The 19,329-nt window shown below is 47.3% G+C and overlaps 5 protein-coding genes across 14 annotated transcripts; 3 read left to right on the forward strand and 2 right to left on the reverse strand.

The window, feature by feature from the left end:
* The first annotated feature begins 101 nt into the window (after positions 1–101).
* On the forward strand, positions 102–6,082 carry tmem150c (transmembrane protein 150C). 3 transcript variants are annotated; one of them, XM_058064958.1, is made up of 9 exons: positions 102–313; positions 546–630; positions 710–763; positions 855–893; positions 977–1,044; positions 2,040–2,167; positions 2,333–2,528; positions 2,625–2,796; positions 3,816–6,082. In XM_058064958.1, exons 1-8 carry the CDS (start codon positions 253–255, stop codon positions 2,780–2,782), a joined length of 789 nt encoding a protein of 262 aa, XP_057920941.1. In that variant the 5' UTR covers positions 102–252; the 3' UTR covers positions 2,783–2,796; positions 3,816–6,082. The 3 variants fall into 3 exon arrangements, with proteins under 3 accessions (XP_057920941.1, XP_057920940.1, XP_057920942.1); XM_058064957.1 differs by lacking the exon at positions 3,816–6,082 and having other exon boundaries at positions 2,625–3,795; XM_058064959.1 differs by lacking the exon at positions 3,816–6,082 and having other exon boundaries at positions 103–313; positions 2,351–2,528; positions 2,625–3,795.
* On the reverse strand, positions 3,151–6,741 carry enoph1 (enolase-phosphatase 1). Its single transcript, XM_058064960.1, has 6 exons — positions 5,589–6,741; positions 5,234–5,335; positions 4,945–5,147; positions 4,726–4,858; positions 4,528–4,651; positions 3,151–3,467 (listed from the first exon to the last, which is right to left on the reverse strand). Exons 1-6 carry the CDS (start codon positions 5,670–5,672, stop codon positions 3,328–3,330), a joined length of 786 nt encoding a protein of 261 aa, XP_057920943.1. The 5' UTR covers positions 5,673–6,741; the 3' UTR covers positions 3,151–3,327.
* On the forward strand, positions 6,370–11,174 carry LOC131120001 (heterogeneous nuclear ribonucleoprotein D0-like). Of its 7 annotated transcripts, none has more exons than XR_009126626.1 (9): positions 6,371–6,811; positions 7,398–7,566; positions 7,637–7,798; positions 7,872–8,003; positions 8,071–8,170; positions 8,227–8,373; positions 9,351–9,681; positions 9,821–9,922; positions 10,553–11,174. XR_009126626.1 is itself a non-coding variant. In XM_058064955.1 (8 exons), the coding sequence occupies exons 1-7, from the start codon at positions 6,639–6,641 to the stop codon at positions 9,416–9,418; spliced, it is 951 nt and encodes a 316-aa protein (XP_057920938.1). In that variant the 5' UTR covers positions 6,371–6,638; the 3' UTR covers positions 9,419–9,455; positions 9,821–11,174. The 7 variants fall into 7 exon arrangements, 3 of the variants coding, with proteins under 3 accessions (XP_057920939.1, XP_057920938.1, XP_057920937.1); XR_009126627.1 differs by having other exon boundaries at positions 9,351–9,455; XR_009126625.1 differs by having other exon boundaries at positions 9,351–9,922.
* si:ch73-234b20.5 (uncharacterized protein LOC449923 homolog) lies at positions 10,362–14,514 on the reverse strand. The gene is made up of 3 exons (XM_058064963.1): positions 13,230–14,514; positions 11,303–11,467; positions 10,362–11,231 (listed from the first exon to the last, which is right to left on the reverse strand). Exons 1-3 carry the CDS (start codon positions 13,230–13,232, stop codon positions 11,094–11,096), a joined length of 306 nt encoding a protein of 101 aa, XP_057920946.1. The 5' UTR covers positions 13,233–14,514; the 3' UTR covers positions 10,362–11,093.
* Positions 12,367–19,242, forward strand: LOC131119999 (aryl hydrocarbon receptor-like). 2 transcript variants are annotated; one of them, XM_058064952.1, is made up of 12 exons: positions 12,367–14,248; positions 14,331–14,524; positions 15,034–15,212; positions 15,452–15,546; positions 15,618–15,707; positions 15,794–15,905; positions 15,991–16,103; positions 16,326–16,513; positions 16,630–16,739; positions 16,813–16,954; positions 17,066–18,218; positions 18,342–19,242. In XM_058064952.1, exons 2-12 carry the CDS (start codon positions 14,466–14,468, stop codon positions 18,429–18,431), a joined length of 2,331 nt encoding a protein of 776 aa, XP_057920935.1. In that variant the 5' UTR covers positions 12,367–14,248; positions 14,331–14,465; the 3' UTR covers positions 18,432–19,242. The 2 variants fall into 2 exon arrangements, with proteins under 2 accessions (XP_057920935.1, XP_057920934.1); XM_058064951.1 differs by having other exon boundaries at positions 12,368–14,524.
* Positions 19,243–19,329: the final 87 nt, after the last annotated feature.

A 19,329-nucleotide genomic window follows, 5' to 3' on the forward strand; every position in this document is an offset into this window, starting at 1 on the left:
CTGGATGACGGTGGATATAAAGATTACATTTCTGTAATAGTAACGTGCTCTTATTTTGAAAAGCAGCAGCGTTGACTGCTACTTCGCTCGCACTTCCGTGTTTTATTTCGGAGGAGCCCAACCCGGTAGTGTTGGATAGCGCCACCTATGCTTGAAGATGTCTTTGAAGTCTGTGCTACGTCGTCACCGTAAAGATGTCCAATAACTGAACAGCTGGCGTTATGTGGTAGAAATAAAGCTACAAAACCGACAATGTTGCGGGACGACACCAACTCGCCGAAGACTGCGGACGACACACTGGTGGAATCGACAGGTGAGCTTTGTCAATCAAATTGACCGTTTTTAAGACTACTTCCTCTGTTAGATTTGCGCATGCGCAGAGCTCCTGTTGTACTGGTTTGGTTACTTCAAGCGTGGAATTCTACTCTGACGTAGAATAAATATGTGAGCAGACTCTGGAACATATATGAAATGAATGAATGTATTTTTAGACCACATTCTGCCGTGTATATAATCATATAATAAATAAACGCTGCCATTTCCAGAGACGACCACAAGGAGGACTCTCTCCTGGTGGGGTCTCTTGCCCCCCTTCTTTACTCTGTCTACCGCCTCAGGACTTTGGATAGTGTAAGTTGACCTTTTACTCTGCACATCCGTCTTTCTTTCTGTTCCCACCTAATTTTTCCTCGTGTGGACCCCCCCGCAGCTACTTTGTCGCCGTCCAGGAGGAAAGGATCATACAGCTGACTAATAATACCTGGTAAATAACACAAGCAATATTCTATTCACCGAGAAATGCTATAAATAGTTACTACTTATATTAAGCCCTGACGTCATGTAATTGTTTTCAGGAGAAGTAATGGCCCCGCCCTCTATCCTCCCTACATCAGGTGTGAAGCAATTTATGAAAACACCGCCCCCACTTGTTTGTCTTGTTCGGCCTTTTGAAACTTTTATGTTGATTATTTTACAGTATTGCTGGCAACTTTCCACCAGCCAGCTGCATCTTCAGCGAGGTCATGAACTTGTCAGCCTTTGTGGGTAAGCGTGACACCTCCCATCCCTTACATTACATCAGGGGTCTCAAACTCAATTTACTTGGGGGCCACTGGAGCTAGGGTCTGGGCGAGACTGGGCCGCATCAGGTTTTCCAAAAAAAAAAAAAACGCATTTATTAAAAACAGAAAAATGAATAAACTTTGCTTTGGTTTCGATTTTCTACAATAAAAGCTCTGATAAAACATTCCACTGTTCTCAAATATCTTAATTTTTATTTTTCTACACAAAATAAGATGAAAAATAAATCAAGAATAAAGAAAATCAATCAGTAATAAATAAATAAATATAATAACAATAAAACGGCAAACCACATATAGTTGGTGGGTAGACAAATAATTTTTTTCCGATTAAAATTAACAAAGCATTAGAGCCCTGTAGACATGACAAAACAGGACTATAGTCACATTTATACTCTTTTTATTTACAACATATTGCGCAACTGCAGGGTCTTGAGACACATGCTAACTCGCAAACTAAAGAGCTAGCGACCTAAACGGTAGCCTTCCAGTTATTTCCTTTAAACTAAATGGCCAAAATTTACCACTTCCACACGGATAGGGAGGATAACTATTAACAGTTATTTAACCTTTAACTTGAACATTAATCAAACGTAATAATTTTTTCTGGGTACATGATACCATACAGCATCCATATCAAACTTGCGCGGGCCGCACTAACATTAAACTTTCATATCAAGGCGGGGGCCTCAAACTAGTGTCCTGCGTGTTTGAGACCCCTGCATTACATGCAGTACACTTGTTGAACGCAAGGGCGGCGTCACTGTGCAGATTTCAAAGGCACGTGAGAATTTTTTTTTTTGTTCACGCCACCGTCTGAACATACATTTTTAAAAATAGCAAAATGGCGATGCCAGTAATAATCCAAGTTTGGTCACATAACATACAGGCTGTTTTATATCTTAACTTGTGTTGACGTTGAAGTAGGCTCCGCACTAAACCTGCTTTGTTCTGTTTCAGGGTTCCTAACCGGCATCCTGAGGTACGTCCAACTGAAAGGTAGAGCGGACATGCCGTGTCTCAACTTGTGCAGCTTGGCGGTGTTCTCGGCCGGGTGCTTTGGAATGACTCTGCTGGGAAACTTCCAGGTAAAAGCGGCCCCGAGTGCGCGTTTCCAGTTGTGTGCTTTCACTTTGGAACCATCGCCTCTCGGAGGACGCCGTATTAAAGCAGCCGCAGCACAAGTTCCATACATTATTTATTTACTTACATTGTGCCAAGCAGACAATAATGGTATAAAACTACTGTTGTAGAATTCTCGGCTGTTTCAGGTGTTGACCTCCATGGCCATCCACAACCTGGGCACCTTCATGGCGTTTGGACTGGGCGTCGTGTACTGCTGGTTGCAATCCTACATCACGCTCAAGGCCAACCTCAACGGTGAGGGTAAGAAGGTCGGCGCCGTGCGCTTCCTGATGTCTGGATGCATCACCGTCTGCATGATCCTGTGTATCCTTAAACTGCTTGACTTATTCCCAACACTTGGGAGCCTTTCTCGGCTGCACAGTAAGGAAACAAGGTGGAATCTTAACTCGGCATCACCAGACTTCACGCTTGTGTTTCAGCAGCAGCACGTCCACGCTGCACGAAGCCAGTGGACCCTGGTCATGCTCTTCCTTGTCTTCATCGGCACGTTTGCCGTGGAATTCCGTCACGGATGTTTTTATCTGCTCTGCACGGAAAGCCCCAGCTCGCACAACTGACTCCTCAAACCACAGTAAACATTGAAACAAGACGTTTATTTGGACTATACACTTGGCAGCCACTTCATTGGGTACACCTGCACAATCCCTATGGGTACCCCTGTAGTTACCCGCAGGGATACCCATATAGGTATGGCACCATGAGATTGAATAGGAGCACCGTGTTGCACGAGGCTCCGCAACAATTAGCAGGTTGTGCTAGCTAGTTTCATTTTGGGTACAGTTCCCTTCCCGTCCTGTAGTGGCAGTGTCGCTGCCAAACAAAGAGTATTGCTACAGTGCTAGGACTGCCTGGCACGCATGAAAGAAGACATCATTAGCGTGATCACAACAACAAACTCGTGTGGTTTGGACGTAAATGAAGTTCCTTTCCAACCTAAAAGAAGTTTTTTTTGAGGCAACGGTGACCTGCCCGGCAGGTGTCCCCCCCACAATAGTTGCAGCATCTCATGCACGCGGGACACGCCCAAGGCGAGGCGTAAACGGTCAGGGCAGGTGTGAGGGGGCGGGGAGGGAAAGATGTGACGGCCCGCTTTTTTTTGCCGCTAAGCTCGTCCCGTCACTTCCAGCTGTCCGAAGGATGCGATGAGGTCATAGTGCGCCCTCTCTTCCTCAGTCAGCTCCATGTTTCCCGGCCGCACCACCACCACTACGTTGACACCAGCGTCCTCCGCCGCTTTGGCCTCTGTTACACACACAATTCACATGTTGGTCATCAAATCATGGCATCAAATCACCCCCCCCCCCCCACACGATACCTCTTTGCAGTACAATAGAATGCCTTCATTGTCACTATACACATGTACAATGAGATTAAGAGCAGCTCCTTTAGTGCAAACAGGCAGGAGGAAAAAAGGAGCGCTTGATTTGCAGTACGGGTAATCTGGCCTCATTGAGATTTAATTTTTTTTTTTAATGATGGGTCATTGGAGCTATGCTGTTTTTATGCACATGTAATGTTAATATAGCGTGGTTTGTTTGTGGGAGCAAATGATAAACATTCATTCATTTTCTACTGTTTTTTCCTCACAAGGGCCGCAGGGGTGCTGGAGCCTATCCCAGCTGTCTTTGGGCAAGAGGCGGGGTACACCCTGGACTGGTCGCCAGCCAATCACAGGGCACATATAGACAAACAACCATTCACACTCACATTCATACCTATGGACAATTTGGAGTGGCCAATTAACCTAGCATGTTTTTGGAATGTGGGAAGGACCCGGACAAAACCCACGAGAACATGCAAACTCCACACAGAGATGGCCGAGGGTGGAATTGAACCCTGGTCTCCTAGCTGTGAGGTCTGTGGGCTAACCACTCGTCCACCATGCCGCCCAAATGATAAACATGCATAGTACAAATAAAAGGCACCTTACTCCTATGAATGCCTGCTCCTCTCTGCAGGTGAGTGAACAGACTGCCTTCATGTGAGGAAATAAGTAGCGATGGTGAAATGAGCCCGAAGCTTCGACTCTTGCGTCAGACTTCCTGAGCCAAAGTGCTCGATAAAAGCTTGTGTGGTTTTGCAGATATCCCACGACAGACGATGTGTGAAACGTCACAACGTACGGGTTTAGCGCTAGCTTGTGTACATGATAACCATCAAGCTATTGAACAGTGTTGGCTGGTGATGAGCATTGGTGTGTTCGTCATGTGTCACTAATGCACACCACAGCTCCCAATCCTCAAAGCTTCATGAGGTTTCACCCACCCACCCAGCCAGCCCCACAAACATAACGGCTTCAAACCTCGAGTGACGTCTGTCAGGAAGGTGATTTCCTCCGGCGGGCAGCCGATCCTCTCTGCGATTCTCTTGTAGCTTTTGGCGTCCACTTTGGCCCCGATAGCCGTGTCAAAGTGGCCGTCAAATAACTGCGGGGGAGGAGGTGGCGTGAAAGGAGGGCGTAAAGTCTAAAAAAAGTTAGTGTACGTGCGTGTGCACTCACATCTAAAACATCACCCTCCACAGAGTGTGCAAAGAGCAGCTTCTGGGCCTCCACGCTGCCTGAAGAGTAGATGAAGACCTTGAGGCCGTGATCCCGCCACCTTCTGATGGACGCTGTGACGTCCTGGTAGATCCTGTTGGACATCAGCGCATGTGGATGCCTTTTCTCTGGTTTAAAAGACAATGCTGCAGCGCCTTCGAGAAGAGCGGATGTACTTACTCGCCTTTGAGTCTCCCCGACGCGTACGCTGACCGCCACATGTGACCCTGGAGCTGCTTGAGCGCCGTTGACTTCCTGTCGGCCGCCATCTGCCACAATACGTTGTCCACCACTTCCCTGATGGCCTTCTCCTCGTCCGTGTGAACCGTCTGGTCCACGGTGTGGACGGGACACGCCCGGTTCTGCCTCATGTCCTCTTCGATCTGCCACAGAGGAAATGATCTTTTATTACTGTGGTGCCGTCACATGGAAACGGGATTGAAAATAAGAACAATCAATATAAGCAAACCTGTTTTTTCAGAAGATGAACATCCTGCTTGCATTCGTCTTCCTCCCAGTGAGTGGACAGGTAGTCCTCAAGATGCTCCCTAATGTATGGAAATAGAATGTCCTGGTGGGGGTCAAAGGAAATATGTCAGAGGTGAAACTCGGATTAAAGGCAACTTTCTATATGCAATTTATAATGAAGGACGTAAACGTCTTATTTCCACGTGGAATCTAGTGGGAACTGCACTGCTAATACAAAGGACATAATTCGTTTTCATCAACCCTTGCTAGCTCGTTGCTACCTGCGGCGGGGGGCAGCTTTACACAAGTCAAGTCCAAGGCACACAAATAAAAACACCTGCCAACAAAAAACCTACCTTTACAAAGGTTATTGGCGTGGTTGTGCCTTCGATGTCCAGCAAAAGAACGCTGGTGCACGCAGGGATCACCACACTGGCCATCCTTGTTTCTCAACAGATGCCGCAGCACGTTAGCTAGCGTTAGCCCAATTAGCTTCCGCACAAAGCTCGCTGTGGTTCGCCGCGCCAACGAAAGCTCACAAATCAACTAGAACCAAAGAATACTCATTTAAATTATTAATGTTTCCCTTTAGAGCGGATGTGCTCTAAGTCGCCGTTAAAACCATCGCTTTTGCCTCTACCGTCAACTAGCACACACACGTTGTGGCAGCACTGTTGACTCCTAAGTCAAAAAAATAGCTATTGGCTATGCTAGAAGTCGCTAGATGGCGCAATTGAGTAATTTACATATTGTTTGCATATGACGTAACATGAGCTGGAAAAAATCCAATAGGAGAGAAAATGTGTGTAAAATAATATGTAAACGTTTAGAACTCCAAATATATTGATAAGCTGAACGTGCACCGACGGGTAGTGACTACTTAGGGGCGGGGCGGACCTCTCAGCAGCACCCCCTGCTGCTCAGTGAGAACAAACGCTGCACAACAATCCGTGCTTTCACCTTTAAGTTCCCAAATACCAGAAAACTCTCCAACGACGTGAGAAAAGGTCACTGGACGCCTTTGAGAAGATATGTACCCAAGAGGGTTTGGAATGTCACCAAATTTAGCAACAGTGTGGCAGTTCTCCTACGTCCTCCTATGCTGGTGGTGGCGCTGTGGCACACTTAATGTCCAACGAAGAAGACGTCGGCTACCGGAAAAGCTGAAAACTGCTGCAGGGAAGTCATCAATTCGGAATAAAAATAAACAAATTAAAAAGTCAAAAGACGGGTAGAAATTAGCCTTCTTTTACAAGCCATTGGAACAAAGGCCGCGGTTTAAACAGCTTAAGCGGCTAACCCGCTTTGCAGTTAACGCGGTTGACTTTTTTTTAGGTAGCTAGCTTAGCCCCAGCTAACTGACGTGACGCCATCTCCTGCCAAATAACGATAAAAAAGGACCAAGCATGTCGGACGACTGCGAGTTCAGCGAGGACATGAGCATCATGAGGATGGAGGAGGACGGCGAGGCGTACAGCGACGACCCCATGACGACGGCGGCGGGCAGCGATAGCGGCCTGACTGGGGGCGAGGCCGAGGGGGCGCGGATCGACGCCAGCAAGAATGAGGAGGATGAAGGGTAAGATGGAGTCAAATGGTAAACGCTATTGCTGTTATTAGGTTAAATGAATCCTAAAATAGACATTTTACCCTCGCATACAAACATAACCCCAGTGTGGCTGTTACAAGCATAATTGTTTATTGTTGGCATGTTTGTGTGTAGAGCCGGGAAAGATGCCCACAATTTTAATATCGATACTTCCGATATCAGCTCTTAATGCGCTAACTATCGATACTCTAGGTACTGCACCCATTTAAGGTAATGTTTGTTTGAAACGATGAACGATCGTAAAAGGAATTGCAAACATGTTTTTCTTTGTAATTGTACTTATTAATAATTAACAGTTTATTTCCGTCTTGTGTGCAAGTGTGACATCATTTATTTTGGTAATTGTACACAAAAATACAGAGAATTGTCTTTTTTATTGAATTTAGGTGGAAGTACTCTAACGTTACCATCATAGACTCTTGAGTATTACTAAACAATAACTGAAGAATATTAATTCCTGAAATGTCTGCGTATGTGGGCTTGTACAGCGTGTGTGCAGTAGCTAGCATCACAATGTAGTACAATGGGCAATGCTAACTTGCCGTTTGGACCAAAGGAAGGTGTTTGTCGGAGGCCTGAGCTGGGACACCACCAAGAAGGACCTGAAAGATTACTTCACTAAGTTTGGAGAGGTTATAGACTGCACCCTGAAACTGGACCCCATGACGGGCCGCTCCAGGGGTTTCGGTTTTGTGCTCTTCAAGGACGTGGAAAGCGTGGACAAGGTGATGGTGTACGTGAGGCGTGTTCGTCGCTTATCCACGCTGACAATGACTGTATCGTCTTCTTATGCAGGTCACCTCTCAGAAGGAACACAAGCTCAATGGAAAGGTCATCGACCCCAAGAAGGCCAAGGCCATGAAAAGCAAAGAGGCCGTCAAAAAGATCTTTGTGGGCGGTCTCTCCCCGGATACCCCCGAGGAGAAAGTCAGAGAGTACTTTGCTGCCTTTGGAGAGGTTGGTCTCACATTGCCTGCTTTTGTTTGTGTTACTAAGCACATAATAACACAGTCTGGTGTGCTGCCACCAGGTGGAGTCCATCGAGCTTCCCATGGAGAGCAAAACCAACAAAAGGCGGGGCTTCTGCTTCATCACCTTCAAAGAGGAGGAGGCAGTCAAGACCATCATGGAGAAGAAGTACCACAACATCGGCCTGAGCAAGGTACGCCTTCCTCTGCTTCCACCATGAGAGGCTTGGCAAATAAAGTAGCTTCTTGGTTCCCCGCCAGTGCGAAGTGAAGGTGGCCATGTCCAAGGAGCAGTACCAGCAGCAGCAGTACTGGGGAGGAAGAGGAGGATACTCCCCCAGGTCTCGAGGAAGAGGCGGCGGTGAGTCCACAGTGAATAAATCATGGTCGTCCTGTACTAAAATCATGTATACCCAGGTCCCACTCAACACTGGAACCAGGGTTACGGCAACTACTGGAGTCAAGGTTATGGCAACTATGGCTATGGCAACCACGGATACGGAGGATATGGTGGCTATGATTACTCCGGATACGGCAACTACTATGGATATGGTGACGAAGGCAGTAAGTCAACCGCCCCTTTCATGTTGGCTATCAGAGGCCATGGTGTCATTCAGTACTCACAGTTGGGCCACCACACTGTCTCGCTGATATTTTACCTTTCAAAGGTAGAATAATTGAAAACAGACAATTGCGTTTTGCTGTAAACCCTCCTTTACGGCGGGTAATTGGTTCCAGACACCACCATGGTAAGAGCTTGTCAACAAAGTAGGGGGTATTTTGCTAGTTGGAGCATACAAAACCTGTTTAGCACCTTCTAAATATGCAGTTTGACATAATTGGAGCCCTCTAACATGACATAACACCCCTATAGTCACATTTACACTCTTATAACCCAATAGAGTAGACAGAATAAGAGAAAATAAGACACAGAACACTAGTTTACAACCTTCCTAATACACATTTTAACATTATTAGAGCCCTCTAGACATGACACAACACCCCTATAGTCACCATTACACTCTTATTACACAATAGAGTAGACCGAATAAGAGAAAATAAGACACAGAACACTACTTTACAACCTTCTAAATACACATTTTAACATTAGAGCCCTCTAGACATGACATAACACCCCTATAGTCACCTTTACACTCTTATTACCCAATAGAGTAGACAGAACAAGAGAAAATAAGACACAGAACACTGGTTTACAACCTTCCAAATACACATTTTAACATTATTAGAGCCCTCTAGACATGACATAACACCTCTATAGTCGCATTTCCATTCTTATTACTCATTATAGGGGACAACCTATAAGAAAATAAGACATAGACCCAGGCTGCCACCATTGGGAGCATCCAGTGTAGCATACTCCATATTATCACAACGTATTTCAATGCGTCTTCTGAATGCTTTACGTTTGTGTTGTACTCTGTTGATCGGTCTTGGCAAGCATAAATTGAGCAGTTTTGTTTGGATATTAGGAAAGGATATTGTTTTTGAATGTGTAGTGTTATTGTGTATGTCCCTGGTAGATCCGTCTGCTGGCTACGGCAAGTCACCACGGCGCCCTGTTCACAGCAACAGTTACAGGCCGTACTAGAGTGTGTGTGGGGAAAGCTTGCCAAGACGAAAAGCAGGTATGCACACAGCAAGATTGCATCCCTCAGCATAAGACGTAACCTAGTGACATTACTTAAGTGTTTGGTAATATAACGTGTAATTGATACATTTTCTTTTTCTCAGCACCGTCAAAGTGCTTTACAGTAGCGCTAACATAGAGGCTAACCCCTGCAGCCTCTTTTTGCACAAGTTTTTTTTTTTTTGGTCCTGTTTTTCTTTCTCTTTTAACTGTAAAGTTAACAGGTAAAGCACTACTACTACTACTACTACTACTACTACTACTACTACTACTACTACTACTGCAAAGTTAAGGATGTAGAAGGAAAGCGAAAAGGAAGAATGTTGTCTCCTAACTCTGACATACCTTGTTTGTACCTGCCAGCGGAGCTTCCTTGCAGGCCATGAGCTGACTCCCAGATACTCTCAGGGCCCGCTCAATGCGGACCGGGTACGAGAAGCATACGCTCTCGATTGCTGCCGTTTGGTATGGTCTCACAACATCCCTGTATCCGCATTTCTCAAACTCAAACCATATGGGACAATACGTGCAGCTTTCACCTTCCTTTCCCCATTTTGGTTCTTTTGTTTTTTGGACTTGTATGCAAGTGTGCAGTAATGTTGGTGTAAAGGTTAAATTTACGTACATGTAATGGTCATTCTTTACAGGCCCTTACCGCCCCCCCCTCACAAGCAATAATGATAATATTATGCTCCTTAAAGGTTACTACAGCTGGATGCAAGCTGCTTGTTTGTTGTCCATGAGCTAACAGCTTGTATGGACGCTGCCGTTGTGTTGGGGGGGAAAAGTGCTTTACTTGGTTCGACGTGTCTTCTCTGTGGAACTGACTCCTGTAACCTTTTTTTTTTCTCATGTAAAAAAAAAAACATGTAACGCAAGAAGAATTGCAAGCACATTTCACAGAAACTTGCACGGAATGTTCCTTTTTTTTTGTAAATGTGTATCTTTTGACCAAATGTTTCCTTCTAGTTCACCTCCAGATCTTTTGCTATTTAAAGTGTTTAAATGTAAATTTATACGTTTTTGACATGCTATTTCCTGTTGCGCCTTTTAAGGGTGTCGATGTGAGCTGACGTCGGTGTGTCTTTTTCTCAGGTGTCGGAGCAACCAGGCTGGCTGGCTGGCGAGTGGGCCGGGCTGCGGCAACAACGCCCTCGTGCTGATTGTAAGAAAACAAAACAAAACTGAAGCGCACTGTCGCACGTCGTCTTTATTTACCAGCGCTTTTTTGGAGATTTTGGGGATTTTTTTTTGCCTTTTCTTTTTTTAGAAGAGTTTTAACGTCTTTCTCTTTGTTTTGTTTTTGTATTTTAACATCCTCTCGTGCTGTTTGTGAATCACTTCATTTATTAGAGACAGCACACATTTATTTACAGCCCTGTGGTAGCATAGACACACAGTAGGTTATGTTCATCAGTCCTATATCAAACATATATACAGTACACACACACATACACACACACAGATCATGTATTAAACACAGGCAAGTGTGAGAAAACAATAAAACACAATTTGGTATCTGAACTTTGGTAAAGGATTCATTTAGTGGGAGGAATTGGCGTGGAGTGTTTACGCAAGCAATCAAAAAAGCGTCCGCAAGGCTTGAAGATTCTTCTCAGACTGCATGGTGATGGAGTTAAATGACATTAGTAGCAAAGAGGATGATGAGGATGAGGACCACCAGCACCACCACACCGATTAGGATCATCATTTTGATGTTTTTCCACCAGTACTTCCTGGCCACCCGTGTGGAGGTCCTTTGAAAGGAGTCGGCCTGATGGCAGGAACGCCAGATCAGAAATCCAGTGAAAGCATCTCAAGAGGCCAACTATAGCGTAAACTCACTGAGGCCTGCAGGTCGTCCGTCTTGCCGATCAGGTCGTCCAGGCGGTCGCCTCTCTCCAGCACCTTGTCGATGTTGTCTTTCAGGATCACCTTCACTTCATTCACCTGGCCCTGCACGTGGTCCAGCTTGGATGGTGCGCTGCTCGGCTGGAAGTTTGGGTTGTCCTGCCAGGGTTCAAGAAAAATGGCTTCATCCCGCCCCAATACTTCATACAAGCACCGCCCCATGGGGTTCCCACCCACTACTTCATACAAGCGCCGCCCCAAGGGGTCCCGACCCACTACTCAAGGGGTCCCGACCCACTACTTCATATAAGTGCCTCCCCAGGGGGTCCCGACCCACTACTTCATAAGAGTGCCACCTCACTACTTCATACAAGCGCCGCCCCAAGGGTCCCGACCCACTACTTCATACAAGCGCCGTCCCAGGGTGTCCCGACCCACTACTTCATACAAGCGCCGCCCCAGGGGGTCTCAACCCACTACTTCATACAAGCGCCGTCCCAGGGTGTCCCGACCCACTACTTCATACAAGCGCCGCCCCAGGGGGTCCTGACCCACTACTTCATACAAGCGCCGCCCCAGGGGGTCCCGACCCACTACTTCATACAAGCGCCGCCCCAGGGGGTCCTGACCCACTACTTCATACAAGTGCCGCCCCAGTGGGTCCCACCCCACTACTTCATACAAGTGCCTCTCCAGGGGGTCCCACCCCACTACTTCATACAAGTGCCGCCCCAGGGCGTCCCGACCCACTACTTCATACAAACGCCGCCCTAGGGGGTCCCGACCCACTACTTCATACAAACGCCGCCCCAGTGTGTCCCGACCCACTACTTCATACAAGCGCCGCCCCAGGGGGTCCCACCCCACGACTTTATACAAGAGCCAGCCCAGGGGGTCCCGACCCACTAATTCATACAAGCGGCGCCCCAAGGGTCCCCCCCACGACTTCATACAAGCGCCGCCCCAGAGGTCCCACCCCACTACCTGACAAGCACTGCCCTGAACTAGCACAGAAAGGTAAAAAGATGAAAGACAAATGACTTCAAGGGAAAGATGGAACGTTATGACCTGAACTTGTATGACATTCCCATCAGCAGTGACTTAGCCCCCCTTCCCCCACTTGGTCCCGTCAGCCCAGTTCTGGTTGATTTTGGTGATGAGGAAGGTAGTTTGGTTAATATTGCCTGGACTTGAGTGGCCCCACCAGCAAAGCGGAACGACCTTCCTCCTCATGTAAATCCCAGCAGAACTGGGCTGATGGGAGCAAATGGGGGTAAAAGTCACCGCTGTCATACATGATCACATCATAACATCCCAACTATCCTTTTAAGGGAAGCCATCACACATCAGCGAAAACACGGTCTTGTGTTTTCATACATTTTGGGTGCGAGTTTGTGTCTTCAACTGAACTAACGTACTTTTTTTGGAGATGCTGAAGACAGGTTGGTCTTGAATCATCCTAAGGGTTAATTCTCTAACTGTAGTAGAGTGAAGATCGTACAAGTTGTCCTAAGCAGTGAAGCCAATGTTGACACAGTTTAACTTAGGTAAATGTTTGTAACACTGAAGGCATGTTAGTCTTTCGCTAATATCATATATGTTTTTGTAAACAATGAGTCAATATTGAAGATAGTCCCTTCAGTGAACCCGGATGATTCTGATGACCTGAATACAAAGTCTAATCTTTATGGAGCAAAGAAAAGATCATGTTTCACACTCCAGGAAGTTGTGTTTGATTAACCTCATCAAACTACTCAAGCGGTGGACTTCCTCAGCGGAAGCAGCAAAGTGCCCAAAAGTGGCTTTACTCTGGCTTCCTTGTCATCAGAATAGAGCGCTATCAACTAAAGCCATGTTGCTGTCAAATGAAAGCTGTCACTAAAACGCGAGAAGCCGCCTTCCTACTTGTGTGACAACTCACCATGGCAGCGCCGCTAGGTGGTCCAACACCACCACCAATGGAAGGAAGAAAGGCAGAAGATCTTTTTGCTGCTTCTTGTGACTTCTTACTGAGTCACACCAACGCCTGCTGAGGGTTGCACCTCTGCTGGTTACTTATTAACCCAGCAACAACAGAAGTCTCACTGGCTTGAGAAGGCGCTGCTACTGGGGTTGGCCTGAATTCAGTTGCTGCACTTTCATTTCCTCGTTTCCTGAACAAAACTCAGCAAAAAAAAAAAACACTACCAGGAAACATTTGATTGTTTTAGCAACTCTTTGTGACTGCTGATCCAGGGGGAGGAATGTGTGAGGTCAAAGGGCGCTCGAGACAGCTGATTGACTCTGTTCGCTTGATGACATTAACTTTTGCAGCAATGCTCCATGTTAATAGCGGTGTGTTGCTCGAGGGCGGGCGGCAGTGTGATTTCCCCCAACACCCTTGTCGCCCAGAATTTCTGGTGGTAGTCCAGCTAGAGGTGATAATCGTGCAAGTGAATAATATATAACATGGAGAAAATAAATTAGCATCTTACAGAATTCTACACCTTTTTAAAATGCTTCTAGCCATTGTTCATATTCTATAAAATGTGTTCAAATTTGTGTTACACGGTGGAGGCCTCCGTTATTCAGGGTGAATGGCATTGGTTTTGACCTGTCATGAATACCAACTGCCACTAGGGGCAGGTGTTAGTCAACACCGATCAAACAGGAGGCAGGAAGGAGCGTCACTGTCGTAAAATCGACCTGAAACATTCCGTCGCTGCTGTGGCGTAAATGTGCATCTTAGACAAAACCGAAACGTTTACAACTATTGTGTAAATGGTGGCGTCGGGATTAATATGTATTTGTGACATTTGTTTATCTACGGGGACAAACAAAGGAAAAAGTTTTCACCAATCACAGGCCGCGGCACAGCCTCGTCATTTAGTATCGGGTGACACGATTGGTTGAAGCGGGAGGGGACCCTGTTGCGCACTCAAGAGCACATCCACAGAAAAAGTTGGCGAGATTTAAAAAAATATTTTTCTGCAAAAATACCCCGCGTCTTGTATTTGGATTATTTGCTCTTTTTGTCTCGAAGGAAGAAGCTCACAAATGAGAAACTAAAGTCCGGCGTGCGTCATGATAATCGGACATCGACGCTAAATGCGACTTTTAAAAGGCCTTCCTCCCCCGCTGGACCGAAGAGAAAGTTAGCCAAAAGCTGTGCGCCATCATGCTGGGAAATGTCGGCGTTTACGCGGTGAAGAGGAGGAAGAAGCCCGTTCAGAAGAAGTATGTTCTAAGGCGAGGGACTAGTTTGGCGTAAACGCGGAAGATTCCGCGCCGTGTGGATGGATGTTGTCCAGTAACACGTCACCTTCGGATGATATATGATTAGACTTCCATAATCACACTTTTATGTTGTTATTTAACCACTTCCGGACTACAGTTTTGGCAAGTTGGTGCCTGTTGCGGATGGCAATGACGTCACGAGTATAGATAAGCTGGGCATGCGATGGTGGTCGGGATTCGGGTCAAAGGTTAGCTGAGTCCTGTCAAAATGACGTGTTAGTCACTGTGTTAGCACATAAAAACACTTTTAGAGAGTCAAGCATTCATTTATTAAGATTTTATTATGTCCGAATACTACTAGTTCCTTGTCCCAAGGTCCCAACCATATGGTACCCAAAAGGCGGAGCTCGTAATTTATTGTTCCAAGTGGACGTGTGAATTGCAATGTGTATATCAATGCTTGTTTGTTCTTACATCAGTGTTTGACTCCCCTCTGTGTTATCATCCAGCGCCCCGCAACCGCCCACGAAGACCAACCCGTCCAAGCGGCACCGGGACCGGCTCAATGTGGAGCTGGAACGCCTGACCAGCCTGCTGCCCTTTTCCGAGGAGATCCGCGGCCGCCTGGACAAGCTGTCAGTGCTGCGGCTCAGTGTGGGATACCTCAAGGTCAAGCACTACTTCCACGGTCAGTGTCATGCAGGTTTTGTGACTTCCAAGCTCTGGCTCGCATCCCGTTTGTGTACGTTTCTTTCTCACTTTGATGGGGGAGGTAGTTGGTTAATATTGTATAAAGTTCCCACACCTGTAGCTTTTTTTTTTCCAATCTCCACCTCCGTCCACCGCTTCACACGTCCCACGAGGGCATGAGTACGCCCTTGTACCCGAGCCAAGAACCCCATGATGAATATATTTTGTATATTTCAGACGACCTACACAGCAAAATTGCTGCGCTCCCTCCTGATGCGCAGGCGGTGTCCCTGGATGGCGTCAGGTTCTCTGAAGGCGAGCTCCTCCTGAAGGTAAAGGGGGTGTGGAGAAGAACCCATGCTTTGTCACCGTGATGATTCATTCTCATCTTTCCTCCTGCAAGTCTCTCTGCGGCTTCGTCTTGGTGGTGACGAGAGATGGCACCGTCTTCTACGCGTCTCCCACCATCCAGGACTTCCTGGGCTTCCATCAGGTAAGACTCCTGGCTTTTTTTTTTTTTTGGATGAACCAACATGAATGCTAACTAAGCACACATGCTAACTTGTGGTGTGTCCTCAGTCTGATGTTGTGCAGCAGAGCGTGTTGGACCTGGTCCACGTTGACGACAGAGAGCTGTTCAGCTGCCAGCTACAGCTCGGCGTCCACCTCAGCGACACGCCATCCCACGCCGGTGAGTGTCATGCGGGCACCTGAGGACGACCGTGTTGATCGGCCCCACGTGGCGCTGATGTTTACTTTGCCTTTTTGGTTTGCAGGCTGCAGCGCTACCAGCAGCTCCAGTCTTCTTCCGCCGGAGGACTCCTTCTTCCTGGAGAGAAGTTTCTGCTGTCGCCTTCGCTGCCTCCTGGACAACACGTCTGGGTTCCTGGTGACTCAACTCAGAGAATAATACTTTGATTCAGTCGTGCAATTTGGTGTAAACAAGAATAATAGTAGTGTGAAGGTGACTGTAGGGGTGTTATTTCATGTCTAGAGAGCTCTAATCATGTGGAAATGTAGTATTTAGTGGGCTTGGGTCTGGACTGTAACTTCTGTATATGATGGACGACTGGAAACATATTTTCAAAATCTGGGTCCTGGTCTCCTCCAGGCTCTCAAGTTCTCCGGCCACCTGAAGTACCTGCAGGGCAAAGCCGAGGCTGACGGGAGTCCTCAGCTTGCTCTCTTCGCCATCGCCACGCCTCTGCAGCCGCCCTCCGTAATGGAGATCCGCACCAAGACGCTAATTTTCCAGACCAAACACCGGATGGACTTTGGTCCCATGGCCATCGACACCAGGTGGCCAATACGGGATGGGATGTTTTAGTACCAAGGTTTCCCGGGTTTGAGGCGGACCTCCTGGACTGGATTCATGATGTTCACCGTGCTTCTTCTCCACTCTTCTTCTTCTTCAGGGGCAAGCTGGTGTTGGGCTTCTCTGAGACGGAGTTGATCACCACCAGATCGGGCTACCAGTTCATCCACGCCGCTGACATGATGTACTGCGCCGACAACCACCTCAGGAGTACGTTCTTCAAAAGCCTCACCTTCATGTCTTCCTTCTCCTCACGTGCTTGTGTGGTACTTCCCTCCCGCAGTGATCAAAACCGGAGACAGCGGCTTCACTTTCTTCCGTCTGCTCACCAAGGCAGGACGGTGGTTGTGGGTTCAGGCCAATGCCAGGGTTGTCTTCAAGGACGGAAGGCCCGACTTCATCATCGCTAGGCAGAAGCCTCTCACGTAAGCACCCTTTTCTTCCTGCATCCTAAATCTACGTTTCACTAACACATACACACTGTGTGAGAACAGATATGGATTCAATTTGTTTTACCTTATCGGTTTTGATTTCAGAAATGAAGAGGGAGAGGATCACTTCCAGCGTAGAAGACAGCAGCTTCCGTTCAACGTGTCCACAGGAGAAGGAGTCCTCTATGACCTTGAAACCTTTTCCATCCCTCCCAGCCCCCAGGATCCCCCCACAGACAAGCCACTGGATCCCAGCTCCATACTGGGGTCCTTATGCCGCCAGGACCGGTCTCTGTACTCCCAGCCTCAGCTTCCCGCCACAGAACCCCACATCTTCTCTCATGCGGACGATCAGGAGCCTGACCAATCCCAGCAGACTTTGGAGCGGGCCTTCCTGGACAGCCACGCCCTGCTCAGCGTGCCGGGTCAGCTGTGCTCGCCTCATGAGGAGAGGCCCTCCGTTGGAGACTTCACATCACAGGCCATGCTGGACTCGCTGGAGCAGATCCTGGGAGACATCGGGGACGGGGTCCTGGAAGGTCTGGAGGTTGAGCAGAGGGAGCTGAGGGATTGGGAGAGCACCATCCTAAGGATGAATCACCACAGGGAACTCGGTCACATCCTGGCCAATGACGTGTTCTCCTATGTAGAGGAGGCGCTCAGGAGGGAGACGGGAGGAGACATGAAGACCTCAGGAGTGGAAACACCTCAGCTTCCTGCTTCCATGCCTTTATACTCTTTACAGAAGAATTCAACACTCTTTGACAGTGGACAGGAAGTTCTCACCAACACTCACTTGGGACACATCTGGCCTGCTGGTGTTGCCGCGCACCACTGTGGCGACCACACACAGCCTGCACACTCCTGCCACCGAGAAACACCCACCCTCACCTGTCAGACCTGGCATCCTTTGGAAGCAAACTCCCTTTCTACCCACACCGGGTACCACGCCCACCCTCCCCAGCGCACCGGGTACCACGCCCACCCTCCCCAGCACACCTCCTGGCCTCCGTTTCACCAGCACAACATCATGTCGCAGTCGACCAGCAGCTGCGTATTTGAGCCTCCCCTCCCTCAGGCGGGTTCAAACTGCGCCTTCACCTGCCCGCATGCGGTGGGAGGAGCACTGAACGCCGCTGCAGCTGAAGCACAGATTCACACAGCTGTGCTCAATCATGTGAGCGACGAGATCCCAGGACAGTCTTTTGGAAAGGGATCATTGCGGTCCACCTTCTTCTGCTGGAACGGTCCAGCTGAGGTGAGCGGTCATCCAAAAATGTTAACTTTAAACCTTTAAATTTGACCTTAACGTTTAACCAACCTCCTTAAGAACTCCAGATGGGTCCTCTTGTAAATGTATGCACTTTTTCTGCCTCCACAGATTCCCAAAGCGTCCCTCAACCCGTACGTCTTTCCAGGTCATCCTGCTGGAAGCGTCAACCTCTCCCAGAAGCCTGAGCCTCCCGTCTGAACCGTTAAGCGGACCGCCAGCAAATAAAAGAGCCCTCTCTTTTCAAACGGGCTGTTGCTGTTTTATGGCCTTTTTTCTGGAATTCTGCTCAAGTGGTCCTCTCCATCACGCGGATCAGGAAGCACGTCGGAGCCAACAGGACCTGTGGCGGTCCAGACCAGAAGGAAACCTGTGGTGATGTGATGTGGTTTGGTTCTGTGAGCTTTGGAATTACTTTGTTGGCTGCGCCAGGTTAGTTTTGTTGAAAACTCCAATTGCTAAATGATCTGGCAGATTTGAAATAATAATAATATCATACTATATGTATAGTATTCCACACAGTAAGATGCCTTTACAAGCCAAATCATATCACGACTTTGTACAATGCCTCTTGTCAGTGCACTAAAGAAAACATTTCACACTGAACGAAAGGAATGTAAACATTCGTTGTTGCTTGCAAAGCATGCCTTTTCTACCTGAAAGCACTTCCTGTTTTGCTATGTACCAATGTACATTTTTTATTATACAAAATGGTCATGGAGTTTGGAGTTTGTACACATTGTATAATGACTGTAAATAGAAAATGTGAATAATAGATGAAAGTGACAGAAACATTGTAGATAAGTACAGCAGATACCCACACATTACCAACTTTGCATTTTACTAAAATATTTTGCACAGAAATCTCATTAACCGCGAGTCAGTAAAAATGTAGAAATAGCTGATAATACAGGTCAAATGTACAGCATGCGTGTGCCAATTTAGAAAAAAGTTTGTATTTATGCTTCACTCATCTTTTTTTCTTGTGTCAAAAATAGACATTTTAATTATTTGCTAATTCATTGAACTAATTTCATTTGGTTGTGGTTGAGGGTTGGAAAAGCGGGGCTCTATTGTAAATACAGTGATAATAATAATT

The sequence above is a fragment of the Doryrhamphus excisus genome, chromosome 2, assembly GCF_030265055.1.
Source record: "Doryrhamphus excisus isolate RoL2022-K1 chromosome 2, RoL_Dexc_1.0, whole genome shotgun sequence".
Lineage (NCBI taxonomy): Eukaryota > Metazoa > Chordata > Actinopteri > Syngnathiformes > Syngnathidae > Doryrhamphus > Doryrhamphus excisus.

Bases quoted from the DNA above. Each gene is read 5' to 3' on its own strand.
- tmem150c (XM_058064958.1), top strand. From the start codon at position 253: ATGTTGCGGGACGACACCAACTCGCCGAAGACTGCGGACGACACACTG. The intron at 894-976 runs GTGTGAAGCAAT...ATTATTTTACAG, and splicing joins CTCTATCCTCCCTACATCAG to TATTGCTGGCAACTTTCCAC. The intron at 2,168-2,332 runs GTAAAAGCGGCC...CTACTGTTGTAG, and splicing joins CTCTGCTGGGAAACTTCCAG to AATTCTCGGCTGTTTCAGGT.
- enoph1 (XM_058064960.1), bottom strand. From the start codon at position 5,672: ATGGCCAGTGTGGTGATCCCTGCGTGCACCAGCGTTCTTTTGCTGGAC. The intron at 5,336-5,588 runs GTAGGTTTTTTG...GACCCCCACCAG, and splicing joins CGCCAATAACCTTTGTAAAG to GACATTCTATTTCCATACAT. The intron at 3,468-4,527 runs GTTTGAAGCCGT...TGTGTGTAACAG, and splicing joins CCTGACAGACGTCACTCGAG to AGGCCAAAGCGGCGGAGGAC.
- LOC131120001 (XM_058064956.1), top strand. From the start codon at position 6,639: ATGTCGGACGACTGCGAGTTCAGCGAGGACATGAGCATCATGAGGATG. The intron at 7,799-7,871 runs GTTGGTCTCACA...TGCTGCCACCAG, and splicing joins ACTTTGCTGCCTTTGGAGAG to GTGGAGTCCATCGAGCTTCC. The intron at 8,004-8,070 runs GTACGCCTTCCT...GTTCCCCGCCAG, and splicing joins ACAACATCGGCCTGAGCAAG to TGCGAAGTGAAGGTGGCCAT.
- si:ch73-234b20.5 (XM_058064963.1), bottom strand. The intron at 11,232-11,302 runs GTGAGTTTACGC...TCCTGCCATCAG, and splicing joins CGGACGACCTGCAGGCCTCA to GCCGACTCCTTTCAAAGGAC.
- LOC131119999 (XM_058064952.1), top strand. From the start codon at position 14,466: ATGCTGGGAAATGTCGGCGTTTACGCGGTGAAGAGGAGGAAGAAGCCC. The intron at 15,708-15,793 runs GTAAGACTCCTG...GTGTGTCCTCAG, and splicing joins ACTTCCTGGGCTTCCATCAG to TCTGATGTTGTGCAGCAGAG. The intron at 16,955-17,065 runs GTAAGCACCCTT...TTTTGATTTCAG, and splicing joins GCTAGGCAGAAGCCTCTCAC to AAATGAAGAGGGAGAGGATC.